This window comes from Oncorhynchus nerka, linkage group LG12 (assembly GCF_034236695.1).
Source record: "Oncorhynchus nerka isolate Pitt River linkage group LG12, Oner_Uvic_2.0, whole genome shotgun sequence".
Lineage (NCBI taxonomy): Eukaryota > Metazoa > Chordata > Actinopteri > Salmoniformes > Salmonidae > Oncorhynchus > Oncorhynchus nerka.
In genome coordinates, this window is record NC_088407.1 from 85,545,473 (window position 1) to 85,564,045 (window position 18,573).

The 18,573-nt window shown below is 40.9% G+C and overlaps 2 protein-coding genes across 2 annotated transcripts in view; both read right to left on the reverse strand.

Annotated features, from left to right (window-relative positions):
- LOC115123486 (collagen alpha-2(I) chain-like) overlaps positions 1-11,121 on the reverse strand; it is a 39,761-nt gene extending 28,640 nt beyond the window's left edge. The window contains exon 1 of the mRNA XM_065025899.1: positions 9,674-11,121. The gene's annotated coding sequence lies outside the window, so the exon portion shown is untranslated. The remainder of the gene's footprint in view (positions 1-9,673) is intronic.
- A 1,695-nt stretch (positions 11,122-12,816) lies between these two features.
- Positions 12,817-18,573, reverse strand: part of LOC115124955 (epithelial cell-transforming sequence 2 oncogene-like) — a 16,858-nt gene continuing 11,101 nt past the window's right edge. Inside the window, 4 exon segments of the mRNA XM_065025030.1 lie at positions 12,817-12,833; positions 14,364-14,491; positions 14,539-14,625; positions 14,710-14,798. Of these exon segments, the coding sequence (XP_064881102.1) occupies positions 12,817-12,833; positions 14,364-14,491; positions 14,539-14,625; positions 14,710-14,798 (321 nt within the window).

The window sequence follows — 18,573 nt, forward strand, 5'->3', positions numbered from 1 at the left end:
TGTTTCTCTAATAGACTGGAATACATCCCCATTATGTTTCTCTATAGACTGGAATACATCCCCATTATGTTTCTCTATAGACTGGAATACATCCCCATTATGTTTCTATAGACTGGAATACATCCCCATTATGTTTCTCTATAGACTGGAATACATCCCCATTATGTTTCTCTATAGACTGGAATACATCCCCATTATGTTTCTCCCCATTATAGACTGGAATACATCCCCATTATGTTTCTCTATAGACTGGAATACATCCCCATTATGTTTCTCTATAGACTGGAATACATCCCCATTATGTTTCTCTAGACTGGAATACATCCCCATTATGTTTCTCTATAGACTGGAATACATCCCCATTATGTTTCATCCCCATTATGTTTCCAGACTGGAATACATCCCCATTATGTTTCTCTATAGACTGGAATACATCCCCATTATGTTTCTCTATAGACTGGAATACATCCCCATTATGTTTCTCTATAGACTGGAATACATCCCCATTATGTTTCTCTATACATCCCCATTATGTTTCTCTAGACTGAATACATCCCCATTATGTTTCTCTATAGACTGGAATACATCCCCATTATGTTTCTCTATAGACTGGAATACATCCCCATTATGTTTCTATCCCCAGTTTCTCTACTGGAATACATCCCCATTATGTTTCTCTATAGACTGGAATACATCCCCATTATGTTTCTCTATAGACTGGAATACATCCCCATTATGTTTCTCTATAGACTGGAATACATCCCCATTATGTTTCTCTATAGACTGGAATACATCCCCATTATGTTTCTCTATAGACTGGAATACATCCCCATTATGTTTCATCCCCATTATGTTTCTCTAGACTGGAATACATCCCCATTATGTTTCTGGAATACATCTTATGTTTCATAGACTGGAATACATCCCCATTATGTTTCTCTAGACTGGAATACATCCCCATTATGTTTCTCTATAGACTGGAATACATCCCCATTATGTTTCTATAGACTGGAATACATCCCCATTATGTTTCCCTCCAGACTGGAATACATCCCCATTATGTTTCTCTCCAGACTGGAATACATCCCCATTATGTTTCTCTATAGACTGGAATACATCCCCATTATGTTTCTCTATAGACTGGAATACATCCCCATTATGTTTCTCTATAGACTGGAATACATCCCCATTATGTTTCTCTATAGACTGGAATACATCCCCATTATGTTTCTCTGGAATACAGACTGGAATACATCCCCATTATGTTTCTCTATAGACTGGAATACATCCCCATTATGTTTCTCATCCCCAGACTGGAATACATCCCCATTATGTTTCTCTATCGACTGGAATACATCCCCATTATGTTTCTCTAGACTGGAATACATCCCCATTATGTTTCTCTATAGACTGGAATACATCCCCATTATGTTTCTCTATAGACTGGAATACATCCCCATTATGTTTCTCTATAGACTGGAATACATCCCCATTATGTTTCTCTGGATAGACTGGAATACATCCCCATTATGTTTCTCTATAGACTGGAATACATCCCCATTATGTTTCTAGACTGGATAGACTGGAATACATCCCCATTATGTTTCTCTATAGACTGGAATACATCCCCATTATGTTTCTCTATAGACTGGAATACATCCCCATTATGTTTCTCTATAGACTGGAATACATCCCCATTATGTTTCTCTATAGACTGGAATACATCCCCATTATGTTTCTCTATAGACTGGAATACATCCCCATTATGTTTCTCTATAGACTGGAATACATCCCCATTATGTTTCTCTATAGACTGGAATACATCCCCATTATGTTTCTCTATAGACTGGAATACATCCCCATTATGTTTCTATAGACTGGAATACATCCCCAGACTGGAATACATCCCCATTATGTTTCTCTATAGACTGGAATACATCCCCATTATGTTTCTCTATAGACTGGAATACATCCCCATTATGTTTACATCCCCATATAGACTGGAATACATCCCCATTATGTTTCTCTATAGACTGGAATACATCCCCATTATGTTTCTCTAGACTGGAATACATCCCCATTATGTTTCTCTATAGACTGGAATACATCCCCATTATGTTTCCCTCCAGACTGGAATACATCCCCATTATGTTTCTCTATAGACTGGAATACATCCCCATTATGTTTCTCTATAGACTGGAATACATCCCCATTATGTTTCCCTCCAGACTGGAATACATCCCCATTATGTTTCTCTATAGACTGGAATACATCCCCATTATGTTTCCCTCCAGACTGGAATACATCCCCATTATGTTTCCCCATTATGTTTCTATAGACTGGAATACATCCCCATTATGTTTCTCTATAGACTGGAATACATCCCCATTATGTTTCTCTATAGACTGGAATACATCCCCATTATGTTTCTCTATAGACTGGAATACATCCCCATTATGTTTCTATAGACTGGAATACATCCCCATTATGTTTCTATAGACTGGAATACATCCCCATTATGTTTCTCTATAGACTGGAATACATCCCCATTATGACTGGAATACATCCCCATTATGTTTCTCTCCAGACTGGAATACATCCCCATTATGTTTCTCTAGACTGGAATACATCCCCATTATGTTTCCCCATTATGTTTCTCTAGAATACATCCCCATTATGTTTCTCTAAGACTGGAATACATCCCCATTATGTTTCTCTATAGACTGGAATACATCCCCATTATGTTTCTATAGACTGGAATACATCCCCATTATGACTGGAATACATCCCCATTATGTTTCTCTATAGACTGGAATACATCCCCATTATGTTTCCTATAGACTGGAATACATCCCCATTATGTTTCTCTATAGACTGGAATACATCCCCATTATGTTTCTATAGACTGGAATACATCCCCATTATGTTTCTCTATAGACTGGAATACATCCCCATTATGTTTCTCTATAGACTGGAATACATCCCCATTATGTTTCTCTATAGACTGGAATACATCCCCATTATGTTTCTCTAGACTGGAATACATCCCCATTATGTTTCTCTCCAGACTGGAATACATCCCCATTATGTTTCTATAGACTGGAATACATCCCCATTATGTTTCTATAGACTGGAATACATCCCCATTATGTTTCTCTATAGACTGGAATACATCCCCATTATGTTTCCCTACAGACTGGAATACATCCCCATTATGTTTCTCTATAGACTGGAATACATCCCCATTATGTTTCTCCAGACTGGAATACATCCCCATTATGTTTCTCTAGACTGGAATACATCCCCATTATGTTTCTCTAGACTGGAATACATCCCCATTATGTTTCTCTATAGACTGGAATACATCCCCATTATGTTTCTCTATAGACTGGAATACATCCCCATTATGTTTCTATAGACTGGAATACATCCCCATTATGTTTCTATAGACTGGAATACATCCCCATTATGTTTCCCTCCAGACTGGAATACATCCCCATTATGTTTCTCTACAGACTGGAATACATCCCCATTATGTTTCCCTCCAGACTGGAATACATCCCCATTATGTTTCCCTCCAGATTGGAATACATCCCCATTATGTTTCCCTCCAGACTGGAATACATCCCCATTATGTTTCTCTATAGACTGGAATACATCCCCATTATGTTTCTCTATAGACTGGAATACATCCCCATTATGTTTCTCTATAGACTGGAATACATCCCCATTATGTTTCTCTATAATACATCCCCATTATGTTTCTCTATAGACTGGAATACATCCCCATTATGTTTCTATAGACTGGAATACATCCCCATTATGTTTCTCTATAGACTGGAATACATCCCCATTATGTTTCTCTATAGACTGGAATACATCCCCATTATGTTTCTCTAGACTGGAGACTGGAATACATCCCCATTATGTTTCTCTATAGACTGGAATACATCCCCATTATGTTTCTCTATAGACTGGAATACATCCCCATTATGTTTCTCTATAGACTGGAATACATCCCCATTATGTTTCTCTATAGACTGGAATACATCCCCATTATGTTTCTCTCCAGACTGGAATACATCCCCATTATGTTTCTCTATAGACTGGAATACATCCCCATTATGTTTCTCCATAGACTGGAATACATCCCCATTATGTTTCCCTCCAGATTGGAATACATCCCCATTATGTTTCTCTATAGACTGGAATACATCCCCATTATGTTTCCCTCCAGACTGGAATACATCCCCATTATGTTTCCCTCCAGACTGGAATACATCCCCATTATGTTTCTCTATAGACTGGAATACATCCCCATTATGTTTCTCTATAGACTGGAATACATCCCCATTATGTTTCCCCATTATGTTTCTATAGACTGGAATACATCCCCATTATGTTTCTCTATAGACTGGAATACATCCCCATTATGTTTCTCTATAGACTGGAATACATCCCCATTATGTTTCCCTCCAGACTGGAATACATCCCCATTATGTTTCCCTCCAGACTGGAATACATCCCCATTATGTTTCTCTATAGACTGGAATACATCCCCATTATGTTTCCCTCCAGATTGGAATACATCCCCATTATGTTTCTCTATAGACTGGAATACATCCCCATTATGTTTCTATAGACTGGAATACATCCCCATTATGTTTCTATAGACTGGAATACATCCCCATTATGTTTCTCTATAGACTGGAATACATCCCCATTATGTTTCTATAGACTGGAATACATCCCCATTATGATAGACTGGAATACATCCCCATTATGTTTCTCTATAGACTGGAATACATCCCCATTATGTTTCCCTCCAGACTGGAATACATCCATCCCCATTATGTTTCCCCATTATGTTTCTGGAATACATCCCCACAGACTGGAATACATCCCCATTATGTTTCTCTATAGACTGGAATACATCCCCATTATGTTTCCCTCCAGACTGGAATACATCCCCATTATGTTTCTCTATAGACTGGAATACATCCCCATTATGTTTCCCTCCAGACTGGAATACATCCCCATTATGTTTCTCTATAGACTGGAATACATCCCCATTATGTTTCCCTCCAGACTGGAATACATCCCCATTATGTTTCTCTATAGACTGGAATACATCCCCATTATGTTTCTCTCCAGACTGGAATACATCCCCATTATGTTTCTCTATAGACTGGAATACATTCCCATTATGTTTCGCTCCAGACTGGAATACATCCCCATTATGTTTCTCTATAGATTGGAATACATCCCCATTATGTTTCCCTCCGGGGCGGCAGCGTAGCCTAGTGGTTAGAGCGTTGGACTAGTAACCGGAAGGTTGCGAGTTCAAACCCCCGAGCTGACAAGGTACAAATCTGTCGTTCTGCCCCTGAACAGGCAGTTAACCCACTGTTCCCAGGCCGTCATTGAAAATAAGAATTTGTTCTTAACTGACTTGCCTGGTTAAATAAAGGTAAAATAAATAAAAAAAGACTGGAATTATGTTTCTCTATAGACAGGAATACATCCCCATTATGTTCCTCTTCAGATTTAATGGTAATTCACATTTGCAGGTGATATTCCAATATTTTATTCCAATATTTTAATTTAATTTATAGGAAATGTGAACCGCATTTCATCATACAAACACAACAATGTGTATTTTAATATGTGAACAATATGACCATTGAAATAGAAATGTTTGGTTCTCAAGCAAAGTCTTTTATCCTCTGCGCCACCAGCGAAGCTCACTTACAGTTTATTTGTTCAGTATATAGCCATGTTGTCAATTAGGAATTCAACACTTCCTTTCAAACATAACTAGCCCAGAGAAATACGGGGTTATTCACCATCGTTATATGTTGCGTATTCCTGGGCCCATATTTAAAAAGGTACCTGCTGATCTAGGATGACTTTTTGCTTTTCAGATCATGAAAAATAAGACACAAGGGATCATATCAGGCGTCTCAAAGTAGGAATTATATTGTGTGTTTTGTAGTTTATTAAAGTTGTTTATATAGTTTGTCTAAATTCTGCATTTGCACACATACAACATGCATGAAATACACCTTCTGAAAGAGGCTGACAAATAATAAATATACAAAAACTAAATTCAGGAAAAATGTAAAAAAATATTTTATTGATTGAAGAAAAGGTACAATGCAGCTGTTTTTATATCAAATGATTTCTGGGTAAAAATGATCAATAACAAATTATTTCTGGGTACAAATGATCAATAACAAATGATTTCTGGGTAAAAATGATCAATAACAAATGATTTCTGGGTACAAATGATCAATAACAAATGATTTCTGGGTAAACATGATCAATATCAAATGATTTTTGGGTAAACATGATCAATAACAAATGATTTCTGGGTAAAAATGAAGTACCTCACTGTGATGATTTTCAATTGAAATTGTCAACAACAACAACAACAAAGCACAATAACAAAGAGCAAAATCCTAAAATAAAGTGTTACCGTAGCAACAGCATATGAAGAGGATGGGAACCTTTTAATAAGTCAGAATATTGCGTTCGTTGTCCAGATTCACCCCTTAAGACTGCAACGCCACTGCTATCCCCTGGTAGAGCAGAGGGTTAATCAAATCAAATCAAATGATCTGGATGTCGATCTGGAGATTGAAGGTTTAGTTCTGGAGGGGGGGGCGGAGAATCTTTATTTCATCCAGATTTACCAAATCTAGTCAGAAATGCTGAATTTAGATGAACTGTAGCAGTGTGTATAACAGGGGTCTCCAACCTCTTCTAGCATGAGAGCTACTTTTAAATTAAATGTGAGCTAGTTATTTTTTTTCCTAGCTTTCAAATAGGCACATTCTTCTCTTCTCCCCTGCAACTCTTCCTGGGTCCTTAGTGTACTATATGACCAACCCTTCCTGGGTCCTTAGTGTACTATATGACCAACTCTTCCTGGGTCCTTAGTGTACAGGAGACAGTAGTACACTATATTATCAACTCTTCCTGGGTCCTTAGTGTACTATATGACCAACTCTTCCTGGGTCCTTAGTGTACTATATGATCAACTCTTCCTGGGTCCTTAGTGTACTATATGACCAACTCTTCCTGGGTCCTTAGTGTACTATATGATCAACTCTTCCTGGGTCCTTAGTGTACTATATGATCAACTCTTCCTGGGTCCTTAGTGTACTATATGACCAACTCTTCCTGGGTCCTTAGTGTACAGGAGACAGTAGTACACTATATTATCAACTCTTCCTGGGTCCTTAGTGTACTATATGATCAACTCTTCCTGGGTCCTTAGTGTACTATATGACCAACTCTTCCTGGGTCCTTAGTGTACAGGAGACAGTAGTACACTATATTATCAACTCTTCCTGGGTCCTTAGTGTAATATATTATCAACTCTTCCAAGAGTGTGCAAAGCTGTCATCAAGGCAAAGAGTGGCTACTTTGAAAAATGTAAAATATATTTTGAATTGTTTCACACTTTTTTGGTTGCTACATTATTCCATACGAGTTCTTTCATAGTCTTCACTATATTCACTAATAGAAAATAGTAAAAATAAAGATAAATCCTGGAATGAGTAGGTGTGTCCAAACTTTTGACTGGTACTGTAAGCTCATTCTAGTATTTCTACTACTGTATTTACTACTGTACTTTTGTACTTTTGGCTGGTTATGACACCTACACAATTGTGACAAAACCCAATTTTTTTTAAACGTGTTTTTTCCTTGCCAACAAGTTTCCTTATGTTTGAAAGTTTGTTTCTAGTTAGGGATAGGTGGGACACAAATGTCTCAACCGGCCAATTGCCAGGGAAAATGCAGAGCACCAGATTCAAATAAAATACTATAAAATTCTAACGTTCATTAAATCACACATGTAAGATACTCAATTAAAGCTACACTCGTTGTGAATCCGGCCAATATGTCAGATTTTTAAAATGCTTTTCCGCGGAAGCATAAGAAGCTATTATCTGATGGCCTGCACCATCTGCACCAGCAGTAAACAAAGGAGTTAGCATATTTCAACCCTGCAGGCGCTACACAAAACGCTGAAATAAAATGTAAAATATGCATTACCTTTGACACCTAGGTGTCTGGCTAGACTGTAAACTCTCCTTCCAGACTCATATCAAACATCAAATCAAGAGTCGGCTTTCAATTCCGCAACAAAGCCTCCTTCACTCACGCCGCCAAGCTTACCCTAGTAAAACTGACTATCCTACCGATCCTCGACTTCGGCTATGTCATCTACAAAATAGCCTCCAACAGTCTACTCAGCAAACTGGATGCAGTTTATCACAGTGCCATCCGTTTTGTCACTAAAGCACCTTATACCACCCACCACTGCGACTTGTATGCTCTAGTCGGCTGGCCCTCGCTACATATTCGTCGCCAGACCCACTGGCTCCAGGTCATCTACAAGTCCATGCTAGGTAAAGCTCCGCCTTATCTCAGTTCACTGGTCACGATGGCAACACCCATCCGTAGCACGCGCTCCAGCAGGTGTATCTCACTGATCATCCCTAAAGCCAACACCTCATTTGGCCACCTTTCGTTCCAGTTCTCTGCTGCCTGTGACTGGAACGAATTGCAAAAATCGCCGAAGTTGGAGACTTATCTCCCTCACCAACTTCAAACATCTGCTATCTGTGCAGCTAACCGATCGCTGCAGCTGTACATAGTCTATCGGTAAATAGCCCACCCATTTTTACCCACCTCATCCCCATACTGTTTTTATTTATTTACTTTTCTGATCTTTTGCACACCAATATCTCTACCTGTACATGACCATCTGATCATTTATCACTCCAGTGTTAATCTGCAAAATTGTAATTATTCGCCTACCTCCTCATGCATTTTGCACACAATGTATATAGACTCCCCTTTTTTCTACTGTGTTATTGACTTGTTAATTGTTTACTCCATGTGTAACTCTGTTTTGTCTGTTCACACTGCTATGCTTTATCATGGCCAGGTCGCAAATGAGAACTTGTTCTCAACTAGCCTACCTGGTTAAATAAAGGTAAAATAATTTTTTTTTAAAAAGAAACCTTTGACGAGTTTCTTTTGTTGGCACTCCAATATGTCCCATAAACATCACAATTGGTCCTTTTGTTTTATTAATTCCGTCCATATATATCCAAAATGTCCATTTATAAAGCACGTTTGATCCAGAAAAAAACAGCTTACAAAAAACGCAACGTCACTACAAAATATTTCAAAAGTTGCCTTGTAAACTTTGCCAAAATATTTCAAACTACTTTGGTAATACAACTTTAGGTATTTTTAAACGTTAATAATCAATCAAATTGTAGACGGGCAATCTGTGTTCAATACAGGAATGAAAACAAACCAGCGCCACTTTTCACGTCTTGCGCAACTCACAAAAGTGTCCCCAGTTCCTAGTTGGCCTACTTCCTCATTGCAAGTGAAAATTCTGCCCCCTAGCCCCAAGAGGTTTTAAATCCTTTGTTGTTGCTGTTGTAATGAATTCTCTAAAGTCACGAATGAGTAGCTGTACCAACTTCTACTTGTACTGTATATTATAATTATTTTATATTTCTTTCACATTTCAATGAATGTGTATTTGGGTGTTTTTCACCATGCCTATTACTTCACACAAGACAAGGAGGATAGGAAAGAGAAAATCAATCATACGATATACAAGAAAATTAAATGTACTTACTTGAGTCACCTAGAGGTGTCGTCACGGCAGGAGCTGCGCACTGTCCAGTCCCCTCCCGTCTTTCCAGTGTGGGGTGAAGACCATTCTAGAACACTCAGAACACTCAAAAACACTAAGGCAACTCTAGAACACTCAGAACACTCAAAAACACTAAGGCAACTCTAGAACACTCAGAACACTCAGAACACTCAAACACTAAGGCAACTCTAGAACACTCAGACTGGATCTCAAAGATGACTGCAGAACACTCGGGATGGAACTAATTCTGGACACTAATTCGGAACTAGCAGATATCACTTGAGGATCAGTATGTCCACATCCCTGGTGTATGTTTCTCTCTCTCTGTGTGTGTGTGTGTGATTAGAGATTAATCACAAAACACACTCCAACACAATGACTACTTCCTCTGTATAGTCCTAACAACCCTATCACCTGCTGCACCTGGGAGAACTGAGGAGAGGGGAGAGGGAGGGAGAGAGAGAGAGGGGAGAGAGTGGGAGGGGCAGAGAGAGATAGGGGGGAACAGAGAGAGAATTGAATTGAGAGGGGGGGACAGAGAGAAAGAGTAAGAGATCAAACTCTCAGTCCAATAGATGTTGGAGGAACAAAGAGACTTTTGGGATAGCTGATTAATTTCTTATTTATATATTTACTGTATATATGTCCCCAGAGAATAAAAACACTCTTTAATGGGACATAACTGGTCACATAATATCATCACAAAAGAAATGAACAAGGCAGACAGGTTATGTATGACATGTTTAATGTTAACTAGTGATACAGAAGAAGTATGAAGCATACATAGAATACAGGAAGACAGTTAGGGACTACTCTCAGATCGTTACTCTCAGATCGTCACTATCTGGCCTAGTTACTCTCAGATCGTCACTATCTGGCCTAGTTACTCTCAGATCGTCACTATCTGGCCAAGTTACTCTCAGGTAGTCACTATCTGGCCAAGTTACTCTCAGGTAGTCACTATCTGGCCTAGTTACTCTCAGATCATCACTATCTGGCCAAGTTACTCTCAGGTCGTCACTATCTGGCCTAGTTACTCTCAGATCGTCACTATCTGGCCTAGTTACTCTCAGATCGTCACTATCTGGCCAAGTTACTCTCAGGTAGTCACTATCTGGCCTAGTTACTCTCAGATAGTCACTATCTGGCCAAGTTACTCTCAGGAAGTCACTATCTGGCCAAGTTACTCTCAGGAAGTCACTATCTGGCCAAGTTACTCTCAGGAAGTCACTATCTGGCCAAGTTACTCTCAGGAAGTCACTATCTGGCCTAGTTACTCTCAGGTAGTCACTATCTGGCCATGGGAGTACTCTCAGGAAGTCACTATCTGGCCTAGTTACTCTCAGGTAGTCACTATCTGGCCTAGTTACTCTCAGGAAGTAGAGAGAGAGGGATAGAGATGAAGGGGGAGAGAGGGGGAGGGAGAGAGAGAGGGGGAGAAAGGGGAGAAAGGGAGGGAGAGAGGGGGGAGAAAGGGAGGGTGGAGAGAGGGAGGAGGGGGAGAGAGAGAGAGAGAGAGGAGGAGAGAGAGAGGGGGAGGAGGGGAGAGAGAGAGAGAGGGGAGGAGGGAGAGAGAGAGAGAGAGAGAGAGAGGGGGAGGAGGGGAGAGAGAGAGAGAGAGAGGGGGGGAGGAGGGAGAGAGAGAGAGGGGGAGGAGGGGAGAGAGAGAGGGTGGAGCAAGGGAAGGGAGGGAGACTAAGGGAGGAGAGAGAGACGAAATGAGGAGAGAGAGGGGTGAGGGAGGGAGGTGAGGGAGCAGAGAGAGAGAGGTAAGTGAGAGGGAGAGGGAGGTGGAGGAGGGGAAGGGAGGAGAGACGAAGGGAGAAGAGAGAGGGATGAGGGAGGGGAGGGAGCAGAGAGGGATGAGGGAGGGGAGGGAGCAGAGAGAGAGAGGTAAGTGAGGGGGAGAGGGAGGAGGGGAGAGAGAGGGTGGAGCAAGGGAGGAGAGAGGGGATGAGGGAGGGGAGGGAGCAGAGGGATGAGGGAGGGGAGGGAGCAGAGGGATGAGGGAGGGGAGGGAGCAGAGGGATGAGGGAGGGGAGGGAGCAGAGGGATGAGGGAGGGGAGGGAGCAGAGAGAGAGGGGTAAGTGAGAGGGATGAGGGAGGGGAGGGAGCAGAGAGAGAGGGATGAGGGAGGGGAGGGAGCAGAGAGAGAGAGGATGAGGGAGGGGAGGGAGCAGAGAGATGAGGGAGGGGAGGGAGCAGAGAGAGAGAGGGGATGAGGGAGGGGTGGGAGCAGAGAGAGAGAGGTGAGAGGATGAGGGAGGGGAGGGAGCAGAGAGAGAGGTAAGTGAGAGGGAGAGGGAGGAGGGGAGAGAGAGAGGTAAGTGAGGAGGGAGGGAGAGGGAGGAGGGGAGAGAGAGAGGTAAGTGAGGAGGGAGAGAGAGGGAGGAGGGGAGAGAGAGAGGTAAGTGAGGAGGGAGGGAGAGGGAGGAGGGGAGAGAGAGAGGTAAGTGAGGAGGGAGGGAGAGGGAGGAGGGGAGAGAGAGAGGTAAGTGAGGAGGGAGGGAGAGGGAGTACGAATAAAGGGAGGAATGAAGAGGAAGATAAATGAATCTAATGCATTCATTGTGAGCATGTCTGTATATACAGTGGCAAGAACCCTTTGGAATTACCTGAATTTCTGCATAAATTAGTCATAAAATATGATCTGATCTTCATCTTAGTCACAACAACAGACAAACAGTCTGCTTAAAACTAATGACCCACAAATTATTGTATTTTTCTTGTCTATATGGAATACATAATTTAAACATTCACAGTGAAGGTTGGTAAAAGTATGTGAACCCCTAGGCTAATGACTTCTCCAAAAGCTAATTGGAGTCAGGAGTCAGCTAACCTGGTGTCCAATCAATGAGACGAGATTGGAGATGTTGGTTAGAGCTGCCTTGTCCTTTAAAAAACACTCACACAGTCTGAGTTTGCTCTTCACAAGAAGCATTGCCTGATGTGAACCATGCCTCAAACAAAAAGAGATCTCAGAAGACCTACGATTAAGAATTGTTGACATGCATAACACTGGAAAGGGTTACAAAAGTATCTCTAAAAGCCTTGATGTTCATCAGTCCACGGTAAGACAAATTGTCTATAAATTGGAGAAAGTTCAGCACTGTTGCTACTCCCCCTAGGAGTGGCCGATGACTGCAAGAGCACAGTGCAGAATGCTCAATGAGGTTAAGAATAATCCTAGAGTGTCAGCTAAAGACTTACAGAAATCTCTGGAACATGCTAACATCTCTGTTGACGAGTCTACGATACGTAAAACACTAAACAAGAATGGCGTTCATGGGGAGGACACCACGGAAGAAGCCACTGCTGTCAAAAAAAAAACATTTCTGCACGTCTGAAGTTTGCAAAAGAGCACCTGGATGTTCCACAGCGCTACTGGCAAAATATTCTGTGGACAGACAAAACTACAGTTGAGTTGTTTGGAAGGAACACACAACACAGTGTGGGAAAAAAGGCACAGCAACATCAAAACCTCATCCAAACTGTAAAGTCTGGTGGAGGAAGCATCATGGTTTGGGGCTGCTTTGCTGCCTCAGGGCCTGGACAGCTTGCTATCATTGACGGAAAAATTAATTCCCAAGTTTATCAAGACATTTTGCATGAGAATGTAAGGCTGTCTGTCCGCTAATTGAATCTCAACAGAAGTTGGGTGATGCAACAGGACAACGACCCAAAACACAGAAGTAAACCATCCAACAGAATGACTTCAACAGAATAAAATACACCTTCTGGTGTGGCCCAGTCAGAGTCCTGACCTCAACCTGAGTGGCCCAGTCAGAGTCCTGACCTCAACCTGAGTGGCCAAGTCAGAGTCCTGACCTCAACCTGAGTGGCCCAGTCAGAGTCCTGACCTCAACCCGATTTTAAATGCTGTGACCTCGATAGCAGGTCACACCAGACATCCTAAGAATATTGCTGAACTGAACCAGTTTTGTAAAGATGAATGGTCCATAATTCCTCCTGACCGTTGTGCAGGTCTGATCCGCAACTACAGGAAACGTTTGGTTGAGGTTATCGCTGCCAAAGGAGGGTCAACCAGTTACTAAATCCAAGGGTTCACATACTTTTCCCACCCTGCACTGTGTATGTTTACACGATGGTTCAATAAAGACATGAAAACATATAATTGTTTGTGTGTTATTAGTTTAAGGAGACTGTGCAGACTGTGTTTCTCTATTGTTGTGACCTAGATGAAGATCAGATCAAATTTTATGACCAATTTATGCAGAAATTCAGGTCATTCCAAAGGGATTGAATGTCCTTTTCCTTGCCACTGTATGTATGTATGTATATATTGAAAACCTAAACATAAAATGTACTATCTACACATACAGTACCAGTCAAAAGTTTGGACACACCTACTCATTCAAGGGTTTTTCTTTCATTTTACTATTTTCTACATTGTAGAATATTAGTGAAGACATCAACACTATGAAATAACACATATGGAATCATGTAGTAACCAAAAAAGTGTTAAACAAATCAAATTATATTTTATATTTGAGATTCTTCAAAGTAGCCACCCTTTGCCTCAACAGCTTTGCACACTCTTGGCATTCATAGTTGTGATGTCATCACTATTATTCTACAATGAAGAAAATAGGAAAAAATAAAGAAAGAAAAAATAAAGAAAAACCCTTGAATGAGTTTGTGTGTCCAAACTTTTGACTGGTACTGTATTTGTGTGTGTGTGTGTGTACTCACAGCGCGTGTCTGTGATCTCTCTGAGGGTGAGGCTGTGCAGGGCGACAGAGGCCAGGAAGGTGTGTGTGTCGCAGTGTGTGTGTGTGTGTGTGTGTGTGTGTGTGTGTGTGTGTGTGTGTGTGTGTGTGTGTGAAGGGGTCGGTGACACACATTCCTCTCGGTCAGAACCATTGCGTCGTTGAACAAGAACAGACCCACGTCAGAAACGTGTTCATACATCCTGGCACACAAGCAGACACTGTTAGTATCACACACAGATGAGAATACAGGCATATTTACATCAAAGGCTATCGAGAGGTCTTACCTGAGTGAGGCTGTGATGTCATCACTGGGGCATCTAAGCAGAGCCGCGTCCTGAGTGGTGATTAGCTGTCTGCCCCCCTCACACAAGTTCTACACACACACACACACACACACACACACACACACGAATATCTAGACAAAACATGATCAAATCCCAACATTATGGTTTACTGAGACAGTGGATTCCCAAAATGCGGCCCCTCGGGACCCCCTATACATGATAAAGTGAAAATCTCACCCTAACCCGCTAATATAGAAACTGTGCTGTGCAGTCAGACATGGCGAAGTGATTTTTGGACAAGCCTTCTGAGATAGTCCTATGTTTCTGCTTAGAATTTCCAACATTTTGCTATTTGTTAGTCAACTTGTCTATAATTAGATACATGCAGATTCTCTTCTATCATAGGCTTTGCTTGAGTTTCACATTTGGGGGATTAAATAAATAAATAATTCACCATAAAAATGCACCATCATCGCATTTGCAGACTTAATGTGATGAGTAGATTGGATAGCCATAATTTAGGTTAAAATTATAAACTGGGTGAGCCCTGAATGCTGATTGGCTGACAGACGTGGTATATCAGACCGTATACCAAGGGTATGACAAAAAACATTTTTTTTACTGCTCTAATTACGTTGGTAACCAGTTTATAACAGCAATAAGGCACCTCAGGGGTTTGTGGTATATGGCCAATATACCACGGATAAGGGCTGTCTAGTGGTTAGAACGTTGGAATAGTAACCGGAAGGTTGCAAGTTCAAACCCCCGAGCTGACAAGGTACAAATCTGTCGTTCTGCCCCTGAACAGGCAGTTAACCCACTGTTCCTAGGCCGTCATTGAAAATAAGAATTTGTTCTTAACTGACTTGCCTAGTTAAATAGAGGTAAAATAAAAAATCCAGGCACTCCGTGTTGTGTCGTGCGTGAGAACAGCCCTTAGCCGTGGTATATTGGCCATATACCACACCCCCTCGTGCCTTATTGCTTATATATAACTCAATCACTGTTTGCAAAAAAGACCTTAGGCTATAGGCCTGTACATATAACATGTTATTTTTCTTACGCGTTATTGTTATTCATTGTGTATTTATTCCTCGTGACACTATTTACATTTTTATTTGATCATTTTAACTCTGCATTGTTGGAAAAGGACCCGTAAGCACTTCACTGTCAGTCTTCACTGTCAGTCTTCACCTGTTGTTTACAAAGATAATAACATTTACAAAGATGTTTTATTTTATATCAGATACGTTTCTTCTCCTTTCTTTGGGAAAATGTTGGTCTTTTAGCAACACATTTCATGCAATTCTACTTATATGCAGAGGCATTAGCAGAATCTTTTTTTAATACGACCAAAATGGCAGGGAAAGTCCGCTGACACTGAGAAACCATATAAACAACGATTATATCTGATCCGTATAAAAGGCAGATGGAGAGACACAAATACAATAAGATGTCCATCTAACCAGAAGGGAGGAAATGCAGATGGAGAGACACAAATACAATAAGATGTCCATCTAACCAGAAGGGAGGAAATGCAGATGGAAAGACACAAATACAATAAGATGTCCATCTAACCAGAAGGGAGGAAATGCAGATGGAGAGACACAAATACAATATGATGTCCATCTAACCAGAAGGGAGGAAATGCAGATGGAGAGACACAAATACAATATGATGTCCATCTAACCAGAAGGGAGGAAATGCAGATGGAGAGACACAAATACAATATGATGTCCATCTAACCAGAAGGGAGGAAATGCAGATGGAGAGACACAAATACAATGTGATGTCCATCTAACCAGAAGGGAGGAAATGCAGATGGAGAGACACAAATACAATAAGATGTCCATCTAACCAGAAGGGAGGAAATGCAGATGGAGAGACACAAATACAATATGATGTCCATCTAACCAGAAGGGAGGAAATGCAGATGGAGAGACACAAATACAATATGATGTCCATCTAACCAGAAGGGAGGAAATGCAGATGGAGAGACACAAATACAATATGATGTCCATCTAACCAGAAGGGAGGAAATGCAGATGGAGAGACACAAATACAATATGATGTCCATCTAACCAGAAGGGAGGAAATTATTGTTCAAAAATAAACTTTCAAAAATGACACGGCAACGATAAAGAGTGAATAGGCCTCACCGGCCTCACCGGCCTCACCGGCCTCACCGGCCTCACCGGCCTCAGACTGTTAGTCTTGTTGTTTACGAAGTGACAAATAACATTTACATCTATTTTTTATTTTATATTAAAATACGATTATTCTCCTTTCTTTGCCGATGCTTTAAGATAAACTGAACTGTTCTCTTAATTAAGAGGAGAATTTTGGCCAATTTTGGCAAACTAAAAGACATCTCTGAGTATTTTAATTATCTTCTCTTTACAGCAGGAGCCATTTGATTTCCAAACTATGTTTTTCCGCGATTGTATTTTGAACTATTACGAAATGCCTGGCTGGAAGACTCTACGACAGTCAACAGTCACAACTTAATAATCATCTATTTGGTATTTTGCCCTTCAGGCTGCACATATTTCAAACAATTCCCAGCTTATATTTTTTAAAGAATAATGATCCACATCTCCTTCACATAGAGTTGATCAGGCTGTTGATTGTGGCCTGTGGAATGTTGTCTCACTCCTCTTCAATGTCTGTGCGAAGTTGCTGGATATTGGCGGGAACTGGAACACGCTGTTGTACAAGTTGTTCCACAGCATCCCAAACATGCTCATTGGGTGACATGTCTGGTGTGTATGTAGGCCATGGAAGAACTGGCCACTCTAAAATGCCCATTTGCCAACTGAAGTCGGTTACGACACCGAACTGCAGTCAGGTCATGAGCCTGGTGAGGACGACGAACACACGAATGAGCTTCCCTGAGACCATTTCTGACAGCCTGTGCAGAAATTCTTCGGTTAAAACCCACAGTTTTACCAGATGATCCCGCAGAAGCCAGATGTGGATGTCTCAGAAACACGTGGTCTGTCGTTGTGAGGCCAGTTGAATGCCAAATTCACTAAAATCGACATTGGTTTATGGTTGAGAAATGAACAATCAATTCTCTGGCAACAGCTCTGGTGGACATTCCCGGCAGTCAGCATGCCAATTCCACGTTCCCTCAAAACTTGAGACACCTGTGGCATTTGTGTTGTGTGACAAACCTGCACATTTTAGAGTGGCCTTTTATTGTCCCCCCAGCACAAGGTCTACCTATGTAATGATCACACTGTTTATTCAGCTTCTTGATATAACACACCTGTCAGGTGGATGGATTATCTTGGCAAAGGAGAAATGCTCACTAACAGGGATGTAAACAAATATGTTCAGAAAATTTGAGAGAAATAAACTTTTTGTACGTATGGAACATTTCTATGATCTTTTATTTCAGCTCGTGAAACATGGGACCAACATTTTACATGTTGCGCTTATATTTTTCTTCAGTACAGTTTATTAGGACAATTATGGTTGTAAGAGGGACGAGTGTTAGAGTCTTAACAAAGATTTTTTATAACTAAACCAAGACAGATCACAGCTTGTCGTTTCCAATGGGAACAAATGAGTCATAGTGGGTAAAACAAGCAAGGACGAGCCAAGCTACCGATATCCTATTGGCGCGTACTAGTATACATCTGCATATTTCCGTTAGGGAAACCTACTCTGGGAAGTGCGCATGTGCAATAACTTAATTTGCCTTTCCACTCCTTCTAAACAACACGATTTTTAATAACTTTTGCAAAGGGTAAAATTAAAAAACAACTTAGTCCACTTAATCCACTGTTCGTAACAGATTCTAGTTTTGGGAACAGAAAACTGTATTGAGATCAAATGTTTAATTGAAGAGAAAATTTG